The sequence below is a fragment of the Pseudonaja textilis genome, chromosome 5 (genome assembly GCF_049901715.1).
Source record: "Pseudonaja textilis isolate UNSWEBS1 chromosome 5, rPseTex1.2, whole genome shotgun sequence".
NCBI classification, from domain to species: domain Eukaryota; kingdom Metazoa; phylum Chordata; class Lepidosauria; order Squamata; family Elapidae; genus Pseudonaja; species Pseudonaja textilis.
Window position 1 is genome coordinate 7,487,890 of NC_141994.1, and position 24,950 is coordinate 7,512,839.

The 24,950-nt window shown below is 35.4% G+C and overlaps 1 protein-coding gene across 18 annotated transcripts in view; it reads right to left on the reverse strand.

Moving 5' to 3' along the window:
- The window catches only part of CADPS2 (calcium dependent secretion activator 2), a 334,568-nt gene that overhangs the window by 86,243 nt on the left and 223,375 nt on the right, over positions 1 to 24,950 (reverse strand). For all 18 annotated transcript variants that reach the window (XM_087934097.1, XM_087934094.1, XM_087934093.1 and 15 more), the window contains 4 exons: positions 23,164 to 23,265; positions 19,723 to 19,786; positions 16,791 to 16,914; positions 1,571 to 1,674 (listed from right to left, as the gene is read on the reverse strand). In XM_087934097.1, the coding sequence (XP_087790223.1) occupies positions 1,571 to 1,674; positions 16,791 to 16,914; positions 19,723 to 19,786; positions 23,164 to 23,265 (394 nt within the window). The remainder of the gene's footprint in view (positions 1 to 1,570; positions 1,675 to 16,790; positions 16,915 to 19,722; positions 19,787 to 23,163; positions 23,266 to 24,950) is intronic.

Consider the following 24,950-nt stretch of genomic DNA (forward strand, 5'->3'; position numbering starts at 1 on the left):
TGTACAATTTTTTAAGATATGTTTCCTCTCAAATATTAACGTTTGAACTGAGGCACAATATACTATGTACTTTTAAAAAAATCAGCGTTCTACTGATGTATTTAAATATTTTAGAAATAAACTGCCAGACATTATGTGGTTCTAGCTACATTTATATTTTGCAGAAAGAAAAGTATATAATGGGCATTGCATTTTAAAACTAAATATTAAGAATGTACTTTTTCAATCATAATCACTGCAATTTCTAGTGATTTTAATTTAAATACATATTCTCAAAAGAGAAATTCACATATAAGCATTATTAAGTATTTACAGTGGCAATACTATTGTAGAATGCCTCTTGGGAATTAATTTCAAATCTTTGAAGCAGCTGTTTCTTCAGGATAAAATAAAATATCCATAACAAGTTCACGCATGACAGATGTAAGCTAAAATCCAGAACTGACAGTGTGAGGTAAAAGCAGATGTTTTGAATGATCATATTTATAGACATTAAATCTTAGCATACTACTTTATGTGTCTCCGACAGAAGAATATATATATATATATATATATATATATATATATATATATATATATATATATATATATATATATATATATGTTCTTATGTTAAAATATGCTTCAATAAGGCTAGTTCATCAAACTTTTAAAATGTCAATCAAATATTAATGCAATTCCATAAACTTTATTTGTTCATGGTGTTAAATAAAAGAAACTTTCTTATTACTGCAAAACCTCTCTACGATTACATGTGTTCAACCACTGAGCTTTGGTAGTGGTTTCACCTTCGCTCCTCCCCAAATAACAAAGGTTTGCTGATGACTAAAAGACTTGTTCAGATGACTTCAATGGATAAGGCTCCCCATAACTTTCATGTGGGCTGTAGCAGTATTATTGCTACCCTTCTTAAAAAGAAGAAATAATAATAATATCAATAACAATAATATTGCTAATAATAATATTACTAATATTAATATTAACATTAATAATAATAATATCAATCTAGGATGCTGGAAGCAACCCGTATCAACCATCAGTGGCAGTCAATGATATTTGTGATATATTTTTAAATGTTCAGTTGACTGAGTTCCTGTTTAATGAATAAGAGAGATAATAATAAATAACAGCCTAACCAAGAGAGGAGCATACAAAACATGGCCCTCTTATTCAATATGTGCATCTACATTAAGACAGGAAGCATTTCTACTTTTATTACGGTATGCTACTTATTTTTATTCAGAGATGAGAATCTGGAGAATTATTTGTGAGATAATGGCTGGCATCACCTTTTCTTTGCTCTTATATTGCCCCCACCCCCAGCATTTATGTCTTTTCTTTTTTTTTAACTATTCAAACCTGAAGCAAAATAAAAAACGAAATGGAGCAGTGCTTTATTTCATTTGATTTTTCAAACCCTTCACAAGTCTGAGAACTCTGCAAATGTAAATTGCTTTTAACATATATTAGAGGTTCCATCTTAATGTTTTTTTGACAGAACTGTTTCACACCAAGGCAGTGCAGGGTAGTTATTAAAGCGTTATTGTGCAGCTAATACGGTTATCCTCACCTCTGAATGATGTTCTTCATTCTGCTGCAGGACTTCAATGCAGAGCTCGGCTAAATGAATAACCTCTTCCAGCTTTACAGAAGGAGATGCCAAGTTCAGCGTCTCTGTAGTAAAAAGGAACATACAAACCAGAAAATGAGTGTAAGTAGGCAAGGCTCGTAAGGGAAACATTCCAGATGACATACCACAACTAAACCATTTCAAGAGATTGACATCTTCTAACACTTCAGGGATGCTTGTAATGCAAATTGTACAATACATAAAATATTTAATCTGCCATGAAATAAGAGGGCACCAGAAGCACTTTCCAATTTAACTAGCAGTTGAAACTGCATTGGCACATCAGATGCTCAACTTCTGGATTAAGTAAATTCTAATCTTTTCCAAGGTCATTTCTGCAAAGAAAGCAGAAGCTACTGGCTTGTTTATTTGTTCATCATACAATGGCTGCAACATTATTTATATTCAAAGTATAGTTGTGTTCAGTATGCAAAATTCTTGCTTTTCAGACAGTTGTGTTCCAGTTATATACAATGTAAAAGTAAGATTAATGTTAAGCAGGGACCAGGGCTACTGATCCTTTTCTAAGATGCATTCCAAGACCATGGTTGAAAATATAAGTTCCTCCACCAAAATATTTTTTAAAAAGGAAAAAATGGACTTTCTGCAAAAGGGAAAATAACCACGGGTTAAAAGACATAAAATAGGATAAACATAACTATATCTAGTCTATATCTTTATCATCTATATTTATATCATCTATATCTAAAATAACCATGTTTATATAAAAAAAGTTGATGCCCCACCCCAAAAGTAAGAAAAAAACAGTAATGTTGAGGAAGTACAGAAGGAAGATTATACTTAAATAAATTTAGTTTTGTTTAATTGTTATTTGTATACAGTACATACTGATATATAACTGGTTACTCAATGACTTTTCACTTACAATGGACCCTTTAAAAGGTACTTATGACCTGGATTCAAAGTTCCAACAGCTATCCCTCCCCCATAGTCATGTGATGGCACTTGGCAACCAACCCACATTTACAGCTGTTTTCAGTGATTGGTGTTTCTGGCAAAAGAATGCCCATGGCAGACAAATGGTTTTCTTAATGGCTTTGTTGCATATTATCCAGGTCGTGCTCTTACTAAGAACTAGTCATCATCATCTTTTAACAGCCCCATAATCCCTTAAGGGGTAGGGTCTGGGCAATTGAATGGAGCTAGCTGTCGGGCTTCGTGAAACAACTCGCTTGACAGCATTGGAAGATTAAGGGCTTGAAGGAGATGAAACGAAAGCAAACATTGCTATCAGATGATATCTGCACGCTGACTAGTTTAGACTGATGAGGGAGGGGGGAATACAAACACTTCATTATATACCCACAATCAGCAATGCAGCATTAATGAAGAGGAACATCATTGTGCTATCCAGCCAGTGTATGGGAATAGGATAGTTAGTTAGCAATTGTGAGCTGTCCCCTTAAGGGAATGCATCATGGTAAATGTAGTTAAGGTATCCTGGGAAATGTAGTCCATGTCACGTGACCACATCTGTAATCCTGATTGGTCACGAAATTGACCCTTGATGGGTTGGGGGAGGTTTCTTCACTCTTGTCTGAACTCACGGACTTGTGGTAACTGCTCTACATCTACCCCTACGAGATGGGAGGAAAGGGGTAAGGATATAACCATCTTTTTACCTACAAGACAGATATGCAAAGGATTGGACATTAAGAAGAACTTCATCACAAATGTGAGTTATGAGGATACCTGATGAACCAATAATAAAGACTTTGTATGAATGTTTTGTTGAGTTTATCTATCTGCATCTGTACAGAAGACAAAATCTACCACTGTACAGAATACAGAACAATCACACTAATAAATTCGTAAAGACAGCTTTTGACAGGGTGGGTAAATAAACTGCAGGAATGGGCAGAGTAACGGGTAGTTGGGAATCGTGGCTTAGTTAGTATGCGATGCAGACCATAGAATTATAGTGTTAATAGGGTAATTGGGACACGAGTGCAGGGCGGAGATAGACAGCAATTAGGTGGGTGGAATGAAGGGATAAATTACACTGAAAGATGATTGATTTCAGTGCTAACCTTGTTCAGTTTAACTGTGCTTGCCGGTTACTGTACTAGGAACAATAAAAAGAAAAAGAAAACAAACCTATCTGTTTGCAATTTCTTACCTAGGATTCCCAGAACCATGGCTAAGAGAAGGTTAGCACTCACCATCTCTTCATCCAAGTCCACCCAGTAAAGTACCATTTGGTAGGGGCACGTTTTGGTGCTATAGATGTAATCAACCAGGGCATCGCGTGGCTGAATGTCTGATGCCTCCTTTATCAAGTCCAAGGAGACGAATAAGACAACAGGTTCAAGAAGAGAACAGAGTTGGAGATAGAAATAAACGAACACCTGAACGTTCCAGTGGGGAGGGCAGACAGATTAAATTGTGGAGTCTAAAATAAAATTAGATGACACTATGCCTACTGCGTGAAAGGCTTTGGTGCAAGACGTAGAAAGTGAAGATGAGTCAATAGAGGATCCTATGGTAAGTAAACCTATTTCACCTTTTATAATACCCATCACTCTTACCAATATAAAAACAACCAAAAGCCTGGATATGGGGGCTTTAATCGATTCTGGTTGTACAAGATGTATAGTAACATATAAGATTGTGGAAAAATTAGGTTTAAAAATTAGGTTAAAAACTCCTATAAAGTTTGAACAAGTAGATGGATCCATATTAGGTGGAAAACTAGCTGTGTATCATACTGAGTGAGTGAAAATGAAAATGGGAGACCATTGGGAAAACATTTCATTTGTTGTATTGTATCATTTGTTGAGTCAGTAATTCTTGGGTTGGCATTGCTGGATAAGTGGGGACCCATTATTTTATGGGAAGTGGGGTTCAGAAAAATCAGGTTAATAGAAGGTCCTGAGCCACCTAGCGAAACAATGGCTGGTTTAATGCCTCACATTATAAATCCAGGCTATCCACCGGAATACCATGAGTTAGCCGGAGGTTTTTAATGAAACAAGAAGTGACCGATTACCGCCTCATAGACCAACCAACTGTGCCATTGAGTTGCTTCCTGGTGTTAAATTACCAAAGCCATAAATGTATTCCATGACCTCACAAGAAATGGATGAAATGAGAAAATACATAGACACTAATTTGACGAGGGGTTTATTAGACCAGGTAGAGCACATATAGCAGTTCCAGTATTATTTGGACAGAAAAAGATGGGGGATTAAGTTTATGTGTGGATTTCCGGGATCTGAATGCTGTATACAAAGAACCGTTGTATCCATTACCCTTAATTAAAGATCTGTTATCAACATTAGCTCATGGGAAAGTATTTATGAAATTAGATCTTCAGGAAGCCTATTACAGGGTAAGAATCCGAGCAGGTGATGAATGGAAAACTACATTTAACTGTCCTTTAGGCAGCTATCAGTTTAGGGTTATGCCATTTGGGTTACAGGGAGCTCCTGCTGTTTTTATACAATTGATTAACGGTGTTTTGCATGAGCATTTATACAAAGGTGTTTTGGTATATCTGATCGATATATTAAACTATACTGAAACAATGTATGAACATATACGTTTGGTAAGACAAGTCTTGAAAAAATTGTTACATGCCCAATTATTTGTAAAGTTGTCTAAATGTGAATTTCATCAGTCTCAGTTGGATTATTTAGAATATAGAATATCCGCAGAGGGATTGCGGAAGGTAAAAACGGTTTTAGATTGGAAAGCACCAACAACCCGAAAACATTTACAAAGTTTTTTGGGTTTTGCCAATTTTTACTGGCAGTTCATTCCCTCCTGTAAGGCATCCATAAAGTATCCATGATATCAATCACTCAGAGACATATTCTCTCCAATTGGTTTATTTAGAAACAAATATGGTATGTCAAAGGCAATTTCCCAAAGTGAAATTATTTTCGTACGTTTCACAGAATCCACCTTCTCTCTTCCCACTTCTACATTTCATAAATCACGAGACCCAATTAACTGCAACTGGAATTGAGAACAACCTTGAACTTTTTAACTCCTCCACCCCCACTTCCTTGAAATGTGACAGCTGAATTTTAAAGCTGACACATCTTTTGCTATGATAGCTCTCCCTTTAATGGATTTGCTAAAAACAAACAACAAACAGAAAAAAAAAAACCCAAACCCAGAAAAGCTATACTATGGACAGAGGAATGTCAACAGGTATTTGATGCCCTTAAACAGATGTTTGTTCAAGCGCTGGGGCTAAAACATCCAAAACCAGAATTACCATTTGTCATTCAGGCAGATATCAGTGATGTCGCAATAGGGGACGTTTTATTACAAAAGAACGATAACAATGTATTGCAACCATGTGTGTACACCTCACGTAAATTTAGTATAACCGAAAGAAACTGGGCAATCTGGGAGAAAGAGGCATTTGCTGTAAGATGGGCACTGTTAACCTCGCAACAATTCCTGGAGGGTTCAAAAGAACAATTTGAGGTCTGGACCAACCATAAAAATTTGGAAACTCTACAGACCCCTCGCAAGCTATCCCCCAAACAAGTTAGATGGGCACTTTATTTTCAGAGGTTCATTTTGTTTTGAAATATGTGCCTGCAGGTAAAATTTTTCTAGCTGATGCATTATCTCGACTCCCACAATATGATAGTAAAAGAGAAACTCTGATACAACCTATTATATAGGGTAAAGATACCATACAAACATTAAAATATAAAGTAATAGATGACCTACTAAAAGCTTTAGAAGAAGATCCCTGGTTACAGAAAAATAAAACACAATGTATGGAATAGCTTGGAAAGGAATGAAATTATATATACCGATTACCTTACGTGAACTAGTACTTAAAAGGTGCAAACAAGCTGGTCATTAGGGATATCTTAAAATGTTACATCTAGTTAAGAGACAATTTTGGTGGTTAGGTATGAAGGGAGATATTGAACGTTACGTTAGAAAATGTAAGGTATGTGCTAGTAGTAAGGCCCGTCCTGGAAAACCTTTAGGACTATTGCAAAAGGTGTCTGATGCAGCTAAACCATGGCAGGATATTGCCATGGACTTCATTGTAGATTTACCTTGTAGTCATGGGTTCACCGTAATATGGACCATAACAGATCTGTTCTCAAAACAGGTGCATTTCATTCCATGTTAAGGCATACCCTCTGCAAAGAAATTAGTTGGTTTGTATCTAAAACATATATATCACTTATATGGTGTACCAAGATGTATTATTTCAGGACAGAGGGGTACAATTTACAGCCAGATTCTGGAGAGAGTTTGTGAAAATGATAGGCTCACAGCAGGGGTTAAGTACCGCTTATCACCCGAGTACGAACGGCGCTGCAGAGTGAGCCAATGCAGCCATAGAACAATAACTAAAGTGTTATGTATCCTATCAACAAAATGATTGATCTGAATTATTACCATTCGCAGAGTTCGCTTATAATAACACTATAAATAGCAGCAAAGGATATACCCCATTTCAAATAGTATATGGAAGTGAGTTACTACCAATTCCAGAATTGCCACATAGTACAGAGACACCAGTAACGCAGAAGCAATGGTATGAACAAATACAACAATCATGGAAATATGTAAGAAAAGCCTTATGTGATGCCTTCATTTGACATCTGACTCCAATTTGACAAATGGAGAAGTGAACAAAAACTTTTCCACATTGGAGATCTCGTATATCTGTCCACTAAATGTATAAATCTGGGTCCTTCTTGTAAGAAATTAGGGCCAAAATATATTGGACCATTCCCGATTGTAAAGGTAATTAATCCGGTGACTGTACAATTGAAATAATACATTTTATATCCATGATATAAAATAATACATCCTGTAATACATTGCAGTTTATTCAAACGTATATATAAAGATATAGACTCACCACAAATGCTGCCTGGTCCAATAAAAGATGATCAATATGGAGTAGAGGAAGTATTAGATTCCCGAAAGAATAGGGGAAAGTTACAATACTTGATAAAATGGAAGGGGTATCCCATTGTGGAAGCATCATGGGTTAATAGCAATGACGTCCATGCTCCATGATTATGTCAACGGTTTCATAGAAAAAATCCACATAAAGAATCAGAAACATAACAATGCTAATGAAATAGAAGATATTAATCCCCTTTGTTTCATTTCCAGGGAGACCAGCGGTAGAGGGGGCAGCCTGTCAGGCTTCGTGAAACAACTTGCTCGACAGCGAGCGAGAAGATTGGAAGATTAAGGGCTTGAAGGAGATGAAACGAAAACACACATTGCTACCAAATGACGTCTGCACACTGACTAGTTTAGATTGATGAGGGGGGAATACAAACACTTCATTATATAGCCACAATCAACAATGCAGCATTAACGAAGAGGAACATCATACTAATAAATTCATAAAGACAGCTTTTGGCAGGGTGGATAAATAAATCAAGAGAGAGCAACTGCAGGAACGGGAGGAGTAAGAGGTAGTTGGGAATCATGGCTTAGTATGCGATGTAGACCATAGAATTATAGTGTTTAATAGGGTAACTGGGACACGAGTGCAGAGCAGAGATAGACAGCAATTAGGTGGGTAAAGGGATAAATTACATTGAAAGATGATTGATTTCAGTGCTAACCTTGTACAGTTTAACTATGTTTGCCGGTTACTGTACTGGGAACAATAAAAAGAAAAAGAAAAAAGAATACAAACCTATCTGTTTTCAATTTCTTACCTAGGATTCACAGAACCACGGCTAATTAAACTAAGTGTTTAATGGCCAGATGTCTTTCCTGTCAACATGACAAAGAAGTAGTGATTGTTTCTATTAACTCATACCTAAAAAATAGCAAGATCTAGACATATCCATAGCTCCACCTACCATCTAAACAAAATTCTGGATATGCTACATCAATGACACCTTCGTCATCATCCAATGATCCCAAATCGAAGAAACATACCACCTACTCAATAGCATATTCCCTGGGATCAAATTCATATGCAACGACTCCCATTCCTCGACATCAACATAAGGAAACTAGACAACAGAGAACTAGAAACCCAAGTCTACCGCAAACCCACACACTTGAACCAGATCCTCAGCTTTGCAAGCAACTACCCCACCACACACAAAAGAAGCTGTGTCCAGACCTTCTTCAGAAGGGCCAGGACACATTGGAAACCCCAATACTAAGAAAAGCGGAAGAGAAATGGCTTCTTGAAGTCTTTCTCTATGATGGCTATCCGACACACTGCACCCAAACCACAAAACAAACCACACAGTCAACCCCCATGCAAAAACTAATCCTACCGTATACAAAAGGGGTGTTGGAAATGACAACCAAAATCCTCCAACCCCTAGGAATAGCAATAGCCCACAAACTCACAGCCACACACCACCAGGAATTATCTGGAACTAAAGACAAGATATAGAAGGGTGAAAAAAAACAATGTAATCTACAAAATCAACTGTAACCATTGCAATCAATTCTACATGGGACAAACTTTATGTCAATTAAAAACTTGGATCCACAAACACCAGCTGGCAGTCAAACACCACGATCCCAAATCCTTAATCTCTACCCACACTGATACAAAACAGCACCAGCTCAATTGGTGCGATAAAAAAATCACCACCCACCCTACCATCCACCATGCTCATGAATTCATCAAAGCCTGGCACTCCACAAGCAATTCCATTAACAGACATCTTGACCTACAACCAGCCAACTAACCTCTCAGAATCCAAATCAACCGCACAGCCAACCAAAGATAGCATCAACCCTCAAGCAACCTACACAAGCCTTCCCCAAACAGCACTTCACCTCCCAACGACCATCATCTGATGTAATGTCCCCATCCCAAGACTCTCACTGATGACCCATTACAAGACCTTCACTTGACACACCCACACCCAAAGCCCTTATAAACAGAAGAACATTAACACTGACATCCACTAAAATCTGCTGAATATGTTACCTAGCCTGGTAATGAAACATTTGGAAACCAACCCGTTTGGAGAATGAACCTTCATGCTCATCCTACACCCGATCTATTGATATTTGCCACTATTGCAAATGGTTATAGTACCCTTATTTTCTTCACGTATATTTGGTTGTGTGTATTTTTTAATTAGTAAAAATTTGCTTCAGCAAAGCAAACAATAAGCAGGCTATTAAGAGCTCCATTTGGAAACATTCTATGGAATTCGCAAGGATTCTGTAAATGGTAGTAGTTTCCATTTCAGAAACCATATATTTTTCAGGTGATCCCATTTGTGGATATTCTAATAACCTATTTATATCAACTCATGATAAGGACCTATACAAGATTTCCTTGCTTGAGCTGTTTTATTTCCAAATAAATTAATAAATTAATATATAGCATTAGAGGGAAGTAGAAAAAAACATAGATCACATTCCTGTATGATTAAAAACAAACAGAGCCTAAACTTGTAATTTAATTTTCACTTTGGATCAAGATGCTTTGAAAAGAACAAAAAAAAAAATCTTGTTACAGAAACCTTGCCTTTGCTGAGGAGAAGAACTAGGAACGCAACCCTGTCAGCAGCTCCCTTTTCACCACTCCCACAAATATCACTCAAAGCTATCACATCACCACCTTGGCTGTCTTTGAAAATGGAAAGTGACCTTAACCTCAGGAACATCACCAAGGCAACCTTCCTCTTTGCTGAGACTCTTGTCATTTACAGTAGTCTGCGGCAGCACCAAGAGTCCACACACAAAAATGGGGAAAAAAAAAACCCCATTATGCCAGGCATTGTATATTGGTGGAGCAAGAAATGGAAACGAACCTACTATAAGAGACACATATTGAGACATCCAAAATATTCTTCACTTGACACACATCAATCAACTTAGCATATGATTTTTCTAATCCCTCTCATTATTTTTTATTAATAGATCATATTGTGACAATATGGACAGTGGCAGATTCCTGTGAACAGCTGAAAAACTGAAATTTGGCTCAACCTATTTCTAGGAATGAAGAAATTGTTGGTTTTCAATCATTTCAATCAGCCAGTTGGTTTGTTTTTAAATAATTGAATCCAGTGTGATTCTTCTGGAAAAACATTGGCATGTTTACTTGTCTCTGTTTTTCATAATCTTGTAACACAATGTGCAGTTTATAAAATGAATACAAATATAAATAAAAATACTTATAAAACTGTGTCAATTAGAAAAAAATAGAGATAAACATGCCAATTAGAAGAAAACCATTTTCAAAAACCATGCTCTATAGAAAATACAATTACGAAGTTGTTTAAATTGAAAGAACCATGATGCTTTCATTTTTTAAACAGTTCTCAAACAGATCTGAAAAACAACAAAAAATCTGATTTCTAAAACAACAACAACAAAAAAACTTAAAAAGAACAAATTATCCATTCCCTAAAATATTAATTGTAGTTAATTCATGTCTGAAGCAAAATCACAATATATGCATGAGCAAATATAATGTACAATCATAGGGAATAGCTAAAATAGATGCACTAATTCATTGCTTTACAAAATTGATGAATAAGTAAGAAATTCATTTCAACTTGGTATGTATGTTCTGTGGGGGGCTGTAAATGAGCTGTAAATGCAATTGCATTTTACCTTTTTATCTTAACTGGCTTATCACAGTTACTCTGCAAAGTATGTATTACATTATCCTGTAGTTACATATAAAGAATATATGCTAAAAATAGATATATTCTTTGTATGTAACTATTGTGATTTACTTTGTAAATTGACACTGGATTGACTCGCCTTTCCAGAATTTCCCACATATTATATTGTTGGGAGTTTTAGTTCAATACATCTAGATATCTTCAATAGTAGTCTGGGATAGAATTTATAGTTGCTTGAGAAATATAAGAATTTCACTTCATGTAATAGATACCAGAAAACATAAAAGAATTTAATAAGTGTTTAGTAAGTTCTGTTATTTAAAAAAGTATCTCTGAAGAAAAAAATCCAGCTGCTAAGATTTCAAGAAGTCTACTTCAGACCTTGAAAATAAAGTGTTATAGATCTTTCTATATTCTTTTTAATTGTCCAAGAATATAACAGGTAGATATTTATGCACAATCTATTAACAGTCTTAATATGAACCTGCTTAGTTAATAACAAGTGTTCCCTCATAATTCTTTAAGGATACATGTATATTTATACATGCTTGGTTAAACTGTGTTTTTCAATGACTCATCATGCAAACAAAAGCTGGCACATCTTCTACATGGTACAAAATTAGACACAATGTATTTCTGATAAATTGAATTTTGTCTTTCTATCATATATACAGCTCCAGTTGAAATTGACTCAGAGCAACTTATATACCATATTTATATAAGGGGATTAAAAACTAAGGATTCTAAAACTCAAATATCAAAAGAATATAAATCAGCAACAAAGAAGAATAAAGCTCTACCATTCAGATTTCAGGAAGAAGAAACACACAATATTCCTACCTCCAAGGTCTGTTGGAAACAGTTTTTGATAGCTATTATGATAGCAGGTTAGGGAAACAACCTGCCTCTAAGTTTCCTGAAGATAGCAATTTGCAGTAATTAAATGACCTGAAGTGACGTCACAATCTAATTATTTTGGATAACTTTATACATCTTTCCTTTGTTCACTGTTGCCATTACCTTTCTTATTTTTAGTATACTATAAGATGTTTTGGGTATTTTCCTGGTTGAGAAGCAGAAAATAGGACTTTAAGCAAATTGTTTTGAAACTATAGTTTTTCAATCTAAGTATAATACAACAATACGTTTTGTTTCAGAACAATCCTCTAACTCCTATGTGTTAACTTGCAACGATGAATCTAATTGTATCAAATATTGGAAATATATAATTAGCATCTTTAAAAAGAAAAGAAAACAGAAATAATAGGAACAGAAGAAGTTGCATCATATCCAGAACCAGTTTTTCCCCTTTTCCTTTAATATGCTTTATAAATCTTTATTTCTTTAAACATTTTTGAATCAGTGATGCTCCTATTTTCCTTTAATTGAGTGCCTATTTTTTTTTTTAACTAAAGGATGCAGAAAATGATATTATTGCAGGTATTCATTCCAATAAGCATTGAATAGGGACAAGGTATTTAACTATTGCCACTAGCTCTACAAAACAGCTAAGAATAACATGAGTGATGCTGACCTGCTGACTAATGTTGAACTGATGGTGATGTTAAGCAATTATGGAATGGTTCGGATTACCTGTCCCATACTTATCTAATCAATCTACTGTGTTAGTTTTTATAGATTCAGTTGCGATTCTGATCTTTGACAATTTGCTCAGATATGCAAATATATATATTTAGATGCAAAACTAATTAAGAGACCTTTAAATTGGTGGGGGGTTTGAAAAGATAACATGTATGTAGATTACCTGTTAAAGCTTACAATGAACACACACACACATATATATATACAGAGATAAAATTGCATTAAATTGCAGAATTCACACTTAATATGTACATGCATACAATTAACACAACAGTCACCTGGATCCTTTTCTTTTATAGCTTACATATAAGGAAAGGTTGTGGGGAAAACAAAAAAGTTGCATTTATTTCTTCATAAGCATTATAAAGCATTAGGTTCTTATTCCATTGTTTATTCTGACAAGAAATATGTATCAGTAAATACATCATTTTGAAAAAAAGAAAGTTTGTACAGCAAACAAGATGATATGTTTTCCCCTTAATCAAGATGACCGAAATTTGATGGAAATTTCAATCACCAAGAATAGCAGAAATAATGCTCCTTCTGGCTTTATTTTCTATCCAATTAGCATTACATATGAAATATTCAACTAATTTTATAAGGCCATTACTGTTGAAATACTATTGAATATTTTTTTCTGACAACAGAAAAACATTTCTTTCTAACGTTGCTTCTAGGGTTAAAATAACTAAAGCAATGTTGCTTTACTGTACCATCACCATATATCATAAACCATACATCATATATCATACCATGCCATACCATGTCATACCAATGTTTCTAGTTCAAAGCTTCTTTATTTACTCAAGATGCCCATAAAAATAACAGATAATCAGAATTGGAAAGGACCTTATAGGTCATCTAGTCCAACCGCCCAGTCAAGCAGGAGACCTTATACCATTTCTGACAATTGGCAGTCCAATCTCTTCTTGAAAGTCTCAAGTGATGGTGCTCCCACAACTTCCGAGGGCAAGTTGTTCCATTAATTGATTGTTCTCACTGTCAGAAAGTTTCTCCTTATTTCCAGGTTAAATCTCTCCTTGTTCAGTTTCCATCCATTATTCCTTGTCTGGCCTACAGGTGCTTTAGAAAACAGCTTGACCCCTTCCTCCCTGTGGCAGGCCCTCAAATATTGAAAGACCGCTATCATGTCTCCCCTGGTCCTTCTCTTCATTAGACTAGCCAAGCCAAGTTCCTGCAACCATTCGTTGTAGGTTTCAGCCTCCAGTCCCCTAATCATCCTGGTTGCTCTTCTCTGTACTTTTTCTAGAGTCTCAACATCTTTTTTATAATGTGGTGAACAAAACTGGATGCAGTACTCTAGGTGTGGTCTTACTAAGGCTTTATAGAGTGGTACTAGTACTTCCCTTGATCTTGACTATATCCCTCTGTTAATACAACTTAGGATTGCATTAGCTTTTTTGGAGGCTGCTGCACAGTGCTGGCTCATATTTGTAGCTCCTTGTCCACTAAGACTCCAAGATCCCTCTCACAGCTGCTGCTCTTGAAATTCTGTACCAGCCTTGTGTTGTTAGTGATTTCAGTCTATTGGAATTGGTATTATGATTTACAAAAGCGATATTTCTCTACTTCCTGTTACTGCTGTAGTGCAGCTGGCATAGTACAGATCATACCTGTAGGATTGCTCTATCACAGCTTCTGCCTCCTTATATGAGAATAAGATGGTTCCATAACAATAATAACATTAATTTTTATGGCCACATCAATATGGAATTCTTACTTACTGCAATAATGCATTTTCCTCTTTGTTCCACAGGAAACAAGAAGGCATTTTCTTCTACCCAGGAATTGCCTGGATTTACGCATGCTGAATTTCAGACAAAGGCAGGATTTGTGAGCTTCATAAAACAAGATTTGAATTCTGACTTATGAATTGCTACTTAATTAAATATATATGGTTCAACTGGAGAGAAAAAGTGATATATATTGCTAATGATAGTTCAGTTGGAACTTTAAAGGGTTCTTAGTCACACTTTTTGCGAGGAAGACTATTTCTTACATTTTCAGAATGTTTTAAAAGATATAAGTAAAGATATATTTATTTCACCTGTAAACAGTGAGTTATATGCCAACATTACTTTGCTGACTTTCAGCCCCGCTTTGGTGACTTCTTCTAGAAACTTTCTATTTTTACACCAATTATTCCAAACAAGCTTGTTAAAAACTCAAGATAATTGAACAGCAAGAACCCCTGCTGTAGGCATGCATTGGATGCTTGCTGAAGGTGAAAAGGTAACTTTCTCATTTTCCAAAAGATCTACATACATCCTCCTTCATTTAAACACAACATGATATCTTAATTAATTATGATAAACTGGTTACTAAGGTGCCTCCATGTTGTTATTCCCATGATATAATACTGGTTGCTATAGTGATGAGATGGCTTTTTTTGGACTAATCAGTGAGGAGATTGGTTAACCCATGTTTGTCAGTGATCCTGAAGAATGAGAAAAACAAGTTAAAACAAATGGGCATATATACTATGTGTATTTCTTTCCCCTGATTTTTAAAATATTATTCGTGATTGCAATTTCACTTATATTAAAATACATTGTAATAAATTGACTATAAACTGGAAGATTCTACAATATTCCTTAAGAAAAATGATAAAAACTCATCATATTACTGCTATAATTGACAAGTGTATAAAATGCTTTAGATTCAGAATATTCAAATTCCTGGAAAAAGCCCATTATAAGACTTTGATTTTTACCAACTTGGTACTTTTCACATGTGTCAGATGTATGTTCTGCAGTAATGCCTAGCTGAGAAAACTGGTGTACCCTATAACAAGTTATTGAATGTTGACTTATTTGGATTTAGACTGATTTGATAAATCAGCTTCAAATATTTAAATTTAGATATTTAGTTCATCATAAACTATTTATAGTTTGTTTTTCAAAACAATTACAAATGAGAATAAAGTATTAACTATCTTTTACATAATAGATAGAAACCAGTGGATAATCTTGAATGAAAGTTGGATATTGATGCAATATTATTGTGAGAGTGATTTCTTTCTTGGCCTATCAATGTCATTATGAGTAATTTGTCGGTGCTTCCTCTGAACTCTGAGGTTGATTTCCATGTGCAACTGTTGGGCTGAATAAAGGTTTTCATCGTGCATCTGCATTCCTTACAACAGTGTGGGGATTCCATTGGTCTTTGCAAACTGAGCTGATTCGCTTCATAAATTAATAATCTCAGACACTACACTTTAAGAGAATTTGTGGCATTTTCTCCAGAGTTGCTGAATGAATGATTGTCCATTGATTGGTGCACCCAACTGGTCTTGCCTTTGATGTCCCCCTTCTTTCCGCGGGAAGTAAAGTTTCCGAGTCACTTTGGTGATCTTATAAGTAGTTACTTCTGGCCAAAAGAGAAACTTTGCAATAATCTCAGAAACCAACTATTTGTCCTGGAATAAACCATTGGGTCCTTCTTTGCATTTATACAAGTTATCATTCCACAAGGTAAGACCCATGAATTATTTGGCAATGTAGATTATCAGTTGTCCATTAATAGTCCCATATGTTAAAATTCTGTAAGGATTAGTAATAAATTATTCTAGATTGAAAACAGGAACTTCTTGCTGTATGAAGCAACTGAGTTCAAATGACAACACTGGGGAAGAGAATGTCTACCAGAACAGGCTGATCAGAGCCACTTTTGTGAAACATAAAACTACAGTTAAAATAAAGGACAAAGGACAACTTCAGCACAAAGCAAAGATCATTCATTCAAGCATGGTCCCAGGAGGCATATTACAGCAATGAATAGGAAAAAGCTCAGTAGTTCACCAGCTGAGATTTTAATGAGATATTTCCCCTTGCTGTGGTTCAAGCTTTTGCTCAGCCAAGAGAAAAGGCTGCTCACAAAATGTATGCAATGAATGGGCACCAATTGCTTTTACAGCCACTACAGTAGCTGATCACTGTACTAACCTTCTATTTTGGCATAATCTGTAAGTCGAGTGTAATTGATCAAGGCTGCATTCTCTAGACATTTTCTAACCACTTTCTTCACTTCTTCTGCTGGTATGGGAGTAGCAATATCTTTCATTAAGACCTGTGCAAAAGACAATCAAATAGTTTTTGGTCAGATATTGTATCTTCCCAGAAAAGGAAAAATACAGTTTTTAGAAGCTTTTGTAACTATTAGAAATCAAAAAGAAAGAATAAAAGCTATGTTAAAACTATTGTTGGGGCCATAATGTTAAGGTCTGCCTGTTGACATATTGTAAGAAAGACTAAAATTATAAACAAAAGACAAATTATAAACAATGTAAGTAGCATATGCTCAGTTTCACATACATTAGGTTTCAAAATTGCAAAATAAGATTACTTTTTAAATTGCATATTGCTGAATTAAGGAAAATGGTTTGTCAAGACAGTTATACTATAGGACTGCATAAGCATAAATTATTGTATTATAGTCAAATTCACATGTATATGTATTTAGAAGCAGCACAAGAAAAATATGTGGACAGTGAACATTTGAGTCAGGGTTTCTAATTCTTGCCAGAGGTTTTCAGGGATCAATCCCACCAAGAATGCAGTTGAACAGAAGTAATCAAATGCTTCACCAAATGTATTTCCTCAGCAGCTACAGTCTAATGCGTATTAACCTCATATTAACACTGTGAGATTGATAATTAAGAGCTCAATTTTATAGGCTGGGATTGACAAGATGAGTTTACTAAAGGATCCAGCTGAGTATAAGACTTACTAGGACCAAAGCTTCCTAAGACCAAATTTAACTTTGCCGAAACTTGCCAGCATTAAAGTTTCTAAGGATTTTTCTTTCTTTAGAGGTTATTTTGGAAAGTATTTAAAGCAGAGTGTCATAAATGATTGAGTTGGATTAATAGTTCATAGTTTTAAAACCCAACATCATGGTTCATTAAAAACACATTAGGAGTTTTTTTTTAAAATCATGTCTATGTCATGACACTTTGGGTGTGTGTTATGTATGTGTGCGTGTGTATATATGTATATATATTGCTTGCACAAAGCAGAAAGCACCAGCCTGAGGATGGCGAGTGGGACCTCGCCAAAACGTTGCCAAGATATTCTTAATCTTACATGGGAAAAGACCTGAACATACCTAGACCTACATACCTGTACCCGTGAAAATCTATGAATATGAATATATATATTTCTTAAGTTTTTGTGGGTATTTATATGTATGGTATTCAGCTTTGTTTGGGTATTTTCCCACATCATTATAGTTGTGCTTTTAAAGTTGTAGCAACGTTTCGGCAGAATCTCATCTGCCATCATCAGGCTTCTGTATTGTGTTCGTCTGTGAGTCAGACTTTCACAGCTGTTTCTGTTTTAAATTTGGTGCAAGCCTGCTGCTGTGCCAGAATGGTTTTTTCTTCATCCTGATTGGTTGGGAGTCTTGGTCAATGTTTATTGGTCTTGGAGTTTGCTGTGTTCTGCTTGATTGGTGTTTCTAATATCTTCTGTCTGTTTTGTAGCTTTTTTTTGTCTTGATTGGCTGGCAACATTATGTTTCCTGGATTGGAGGCTTTTAGTGCAGCTTGGCTGCGAGTAAACGGATGGCTATCATTTAATAGGAAGCTAGGTTTCATCTAGGTGTCTGGTTGGGGTGTGTTTGAGCTGGAGGTATCAGGGGGGATCTGTTTGTGCCCAGGTGTTTGCTTGGCTTGTGGTGTGGAGATTTTTTTGTTTGTGAGTGCAGGCTCCCAAATAATTGACAGTGTGGTGGAGTCATCTCTTCTATTCATGCTTTCAGGTCTTTTTTCAGTCTCTATGGCTTCTGTGATAATTCTGTAGCTGGGGTTTTCTACAGTGGCTAAGGTTTTGGTACCATTGAAGTCGATGCTATGACCTGTGGCTTTCATGTGTGGGACTAGTGAGGAAGTGTGTTCCAGCTTTTTGACTGCCTTTTTGTGTTCATCTAGGTGGGTATTTATTCTTCTATTGGTTTGTCCAATGTATGTGGCAGGGCATGATGCACAGGGGACTTCATATATGCCTTGGTTTTCCAGGTCAATTTTATCTTTGGGGTTTCTTTGGATGGCTGCTATTTTGCTGCCTTCAAAACAGACTGTCTGTCTGTCTGTCTGTCTGTCTGTATATGTATGTGTATATGTATGATATTCAGCTTTGTTCGGGTATTTTCCCAAGTCATTATAGTTGTGCTTTTAAAGTTGTAGCAACGTTTCGGCAGAATCTCACCTGCCATCATCAGGCTTCTGTATTGTGTTCGTCACAATACAGAACACAATACAGAAGCCTGATGATGGCAGATGAGATTCTGCTGAAACGTTGCTACAACTTTAAAAGCACAACTACAATGACGTGGGAAAATACCTGAACAAAGCTGAATTATACACACATATATATATATATATATGGATTTTTGGTTATTCAGGTTTTTCTCCGAGAAGCACAAAGCACAAAGCTGAAGACACAAGCCTGAAAATGATGAATGAGACTTCATCGAAACATCGCCTAGATACTTCCAATTTTATGTGGGAGAAAACCCAAATAACCAAAGATCCACATACAAATACCCGCGAAAACATCACAATATATATATATAAAATATGTACATATATATATCTAATATGTACATAATATAGTTTGAAATGTTAGAAAGTACTATGAAGGGGTTGATGTCTCAGCTCATCAAAGCAGAAAGACAAGTGATTTGGGTCTTTTTAGTTTGTAGAGGACAATGGCTAGCATTATGTCTATTAAACATTAGCATAAAAATCTAATAATAATCAAATATGAAGAGCACAGATCTGAGTAGAAATGGCGTCCCCCTGAGGTGGACCAATGTCTCTGGAGGATACTAGCCTCTGGAATGGTTTCAGTTCATGGACTTACCCTCTTAACTTACCCTCTCAAGTAAGGAAAGTGTAGCCTTCAAAGCTCCTTCAGGACGCCCAAAAGGAAAGCAGTATCTTCGAAGAGACAAACAAAAGAAACCCCAACATATTAGAAGCCCACCTTATATGGATTTTGCAAGATAACTTAATGCCTAATCCATCGTCTTCCTTACAGGGAGAAATTTTTAGAAGCTATGTTTCTGATTGAATACCCCAGCCACATATTTTTAAATTTGTATTTACTTTTATTTTGCTATTATTGGATCCGGATTTGGCTATTTATGTATCTGATTTAACTGAGCTGTGACTAATCCTAACTGCTGGTCTAGTTACATTCCAACTATCACATGCATGTACACAATACATGAGCAACATAGTGTTTCATCCAGGCTTAGGCACAACAAATTAGCCATGTAAAACGATATCCTCTCTGTCTTTTCCACAAGAGACTTAACAAATGCTATATAAAAATTTGTGGATTTTTTTGCTGAATAGAGATTTCCAAAAGTTAGATAAAAGCCTTGCCATGATTTCAGTGGGCTACTCTAGGTATCACCAAGTTGGATAACTTTTGATACAATTTGCAACTGATAACTAGAAGTCCCCTCTAAAAAATAGGCGTGTCATCATTTTAGGAGCTCTTCTAATTTCTGAATCAATTATTTCTACAAAGATGTTCCATTGTTTATAATTTATTTAACAAGTTTGTGTTTATTACTGTTACTTTATGTCATCTTTTAGCATTACTTCGCAACTGCAAAGACGCTCCGGATATATAATTTAGCAATCATCTTTGCAAATTTATTAAAAAACTTAGAAATGAAATTTGGACAAACTTGTGTTGGCAGCTCTAGTAGCAGAATACTATTGTTTTTTCTTAATTTCATTGTATTTGCAATTTTGCAGAATCGTCACCAAATAGCAGTATATATATTTTGTAGTCTCCAAACTAGTTCAGTGAAATATACTTCAAGGCAAACAAGAAATACAACTTCAATCTCAAAACCAGAAATTATACAAGAATAATTGCACAAATGCTGCTAATCACAGAGTTAAGTTTCAAATCAAATTATCCCCTAGAGCTTCTTAGACATATATTGTTATGACATGTCAGTAAATGAATGACCAGTTGAAGCACATATAATTCTAAATAATGAAACACTGAAACAACTATTTAATTAATACGTGTAATTTTCTTTTCCAGTGGTCCTAAGATCCATAGTTCCATAATTAGCTTCTCTACAAAAAATAAACATTCAAACATTTCAGAATGTCAACTTAGATTTGTATCTAATGAACATTCATTAAAATAAGGACTTAAAGGTCACGTTATATGTTTAGAACCAGGACATTTTAATCCCATGGTAATAACATACATTGCTGTGTTACATCTGAATCATGTAATGCATGATAAGAGCTAGTAACTTGTTAGTAACTTTGGTGGCGAATTCTACGACAATAAAAAGAAGCTGAATCCTGCTAAGACTGAGATTCTGGTTTTGGATGATATCTGGATCTATCACCATTAAAATATCTTCTAGGAGGAGATATATGGGAATTCTATTCTTGATAATATTTAAAAGTAAATTGCTTTAAAATTTGTAATAAAATAAAAAGCCATATCTACATTTTAAATAAACAAAATGTTAGAATCCAACCCTTTTTAACATCATTGATTATAAAGTATAATAAATTTTAAATTACATCAACCAAATTATTGGTATTGCAGTCAATTCTGGGTATGAAATGACAAATATAGCCTTCAATGAAGACTTATGATACCAGATTCCTTTGTATCATATTTGGCTGTTCAAAACTTGCACCTCACTCTTATACATTAAGAAATACATTAAGAGGCACAGATAAATTAATATTTTCTATTTGTTTCTTATCATCTGAAAAGACTTCTATATCTCACATCTGCTAATATAATTGCTCCCAAGATTTGGGGCCAATGTCCATATTTAGAATTTTGAAAAAAATTAACAGAACATTTACCACAGTGGACATGACTAGTCCCAAGCATCATTTTATAAGAAGGCAATCTGCTTTCCTCCAAATGAACTGAAACAAAAGCCCTTGCCAGCAAGAGGAAAACTGTTTTTGGGAAGTCCCTTTAAGTCTGTCTTGACTGTTGATTGGATAAATCCATACAATTTTCATCGTAGCATTTCTGGAAGTGGTTTGTGATTGCTTTCTTTTTATATACTGTAGTTGAGAGAGAATAATAAGTAGTCCAAAGTCACCTAACTGGCTTAGAGCCTAAGGCAGACTGGCATTCACGTTCCCTCAGTTTTTAACTGGATACTTTTAACTCCTGCACCAAACTGGACTCTACCGTGGAAAAGTGACATATGCAAATATTTTTCAGTCACAAATACAATGTATTAAATGCTATTTGCTCTCCCTATCATCAACATAGTGGAATATCAAATACATTCCACATATTAAAAAAGTCAATCCTTAAGCTGTTTGATCAGGCTTCACATGAATCCCTGGTCAAAATCTTGAGGACACTAACTTTATTCTAGCAATTAGGACAAACTACATAAAGAATCTGTTTGGCAGGTTCTAAAGTCAGTTCCTCATTCTTTCCTCATTCTTCATCTGCCTCTGAAGACAAACACTTCCTTTTTTGAGTAATGAAGTCTACCTTGCTTAGAGGCCCATTTCAAATAAATTAAACCACTACCATCATCTTGTACTATTTCCTAGCAAAGCTACTAAAATTTTTGGACTTTTTGTTTTCCTTGGAAATCATGTGAAAATTGGGTAAAGGAAAAAAGTGTTCCTTTTTAAAGCAAGAAATGAAAAAAATGAATACTTTTCCCTCTCTAGAAAATGGATTTTTGATAACAAATTTATCCCGAGGCTATATTGCAATTAAAAAAAGTAGTGTTTGTTTTTCTTTCTACGAACAGCAGTACGGAGCTGGATGCTGTAATTTTTGTCACTGGATTCTTTTTTCAGGTTTTATAACATGAGTCAGTGCCTGCTGTTAATAGTGAAGAGGCCAAACAAGGGTTGGAGAGGGAGAAAAAGGAGACTTAATTGACCTTAGGATCTCCAAGTTAGTTTGCATCACTGAACTTATTGATAGAATCCAACTAGCCAAGCATAAAAATATCCTCATCTTCATTAAAAGAAAACTTATCATGATGGGTAGAAATTAGCACAATAATAATTAAACAAGAAACTGCACTGCTTAATAAGGGGTGATTTGTAGAGCTATACCACTTGTGCTAATTTAACACAAAATCAGCATAGTTCATAGGTGATTTGCAATGTTAAGTGGGAAAAATATCATATAGTTAGAAATCATCAGGAAAATCACTCAACTGCTTTATAAAAGCAGAATATCCAAAACACTCATACCGGGTTTTAACACCTTCCTTGTCTATTGTCTTCTCACAGCTTCAAATATGTTCAGCTTACAAAATTTAAACACTCACCTGAAGTGGCTTATCTGGTTTTCTAGAAGGGAAGAAAGCCTCTTCTTAATATCTTCAAATCTTTCTTTCTCTTCAACAGTTACAGTCCCAATTCCATCAGGCCTGAAAATTGATAAGATTTAAAAATAGTGTACTATATATGCACATTTTATTTCTTAAAAGCATAATCACATACACACACCCTCTCACATTTTTTTCTTAAGTCACTTATTTTGAAATTCAGAAAGCACTTGTAGTATACTACTTATAGTCCATATACTTCTAGTTTCAAAAGAAATGATAGAACAAAGTGTGCTGTCCAGCCAGTGTATGGGAATTGGACAGTTAGGTAGCAATTGTGAGCTGTCCCCTTAAGGGAATGCATCATGGTAAATGTAGTTAAGATATTCTGGGAAATGTAGTCCATGTCACGTGACCACATCTGTAATCCTAATTGGTCACTAAATTGACCCTCGATGGGTTGGAAGAGTTTTCCTCACTCTTGGCTGAACTCATGGACTCATGATAACTGTTCTACTTCTATTGTTACAAGATAGGAGAAAAAGGATAGGAGATAAACCATCTTTTTACCTACAAGACAGGTATGCAAAGGATTGGTCATTAAAGAAGAACTTCATCACAAATGTGAGTTATGAGGATACCTGATGAACCAATAAAAGTATTTTGTTATGGATGTTTTGTGGAGTTTATCTATCTGCATCTGTACAGGATACTGAATAGTAAAAAGATGGTTATTTGAAGTCCTGAAGCCCATCAATATAAATACAGTTAATTTGGATTTGTGATAAAGCAAAGTAATGTTGAAGCCAGGAGTGAATGTGGAATGCTAAGCTCTGTGCCTCAGTTTGAATTGCAGAGAGGGGCAAGAATCCCCCCTTCCCCTTTTACGCAAGAGACTTTTTAAATATCCTATGCTTTGGCTTTCAGAGGCAATCAAATTTGCCTCCTTCGATCCTTTTCTTTTCTCTTCCTTTACTGAGGCAGGATTCCTTTGTCTTCATATCAAGCCAGGAAGGGGCAAATTCCCCCTCCTTTTCTCTTCAGCGAAAGAAGTGCTGTGTCTCAAATTACAACTCTTAACTCAGAAAGAACCAATTTGTAAAACAAAGGGAGGGGCCAAGTATCTCTCATCCGTTCCTATATTCATCCAATTACAAACCCTTTCCAAATGCAATGAGAAAGTTTCAGAAATCTTGCTGGCATTTCTAGAAAGGAAAACTAACTTTGCCCTGCTCATTTCAATTAAAAGGCTTTGCAATAAGAGAAGCCTCTCCAGCTATTTTTACAACTACTCTGGCCGTTTTATTGGGAGTGATAATTCATTACTGACAGACCATCTTCAAAGCAAAGAAGGCTAATCCTAGCAACGTTTTAAAAAGGAACAATTTCTCTTTCTGCTCAAAACCTTAAAATTTCTTCATGTTCCCCCTATCAAGCAAACCTTTGGAGTGTTGTATTTGATTGATTGGTTTTTCTTCCAGCAAGGAAACAATAAATTCCTCTGGAGTCCCCCCCCACCCCCGAATTAAGCAAAGCAGCCCACAACACCATCTGGTGGTCAAGGAGAAATTTCCCAGAGTTTACCAATACGTGCTTGCAATGATAATCCCTTTTTGCAATTATTGTGGACAATTTAATCAATTTAATTCAAATGTTCCAAGATTAACTGCAACCTAACAGACCTAAGCAAAGCAAGGGGTTGGACTAGAAGACCTCCAAGGTCCTTTCCAACTCTGTTATTCTGATAAAAAAAATCAAAGTTTTTTTTTCTTTGAATGGAATACCAT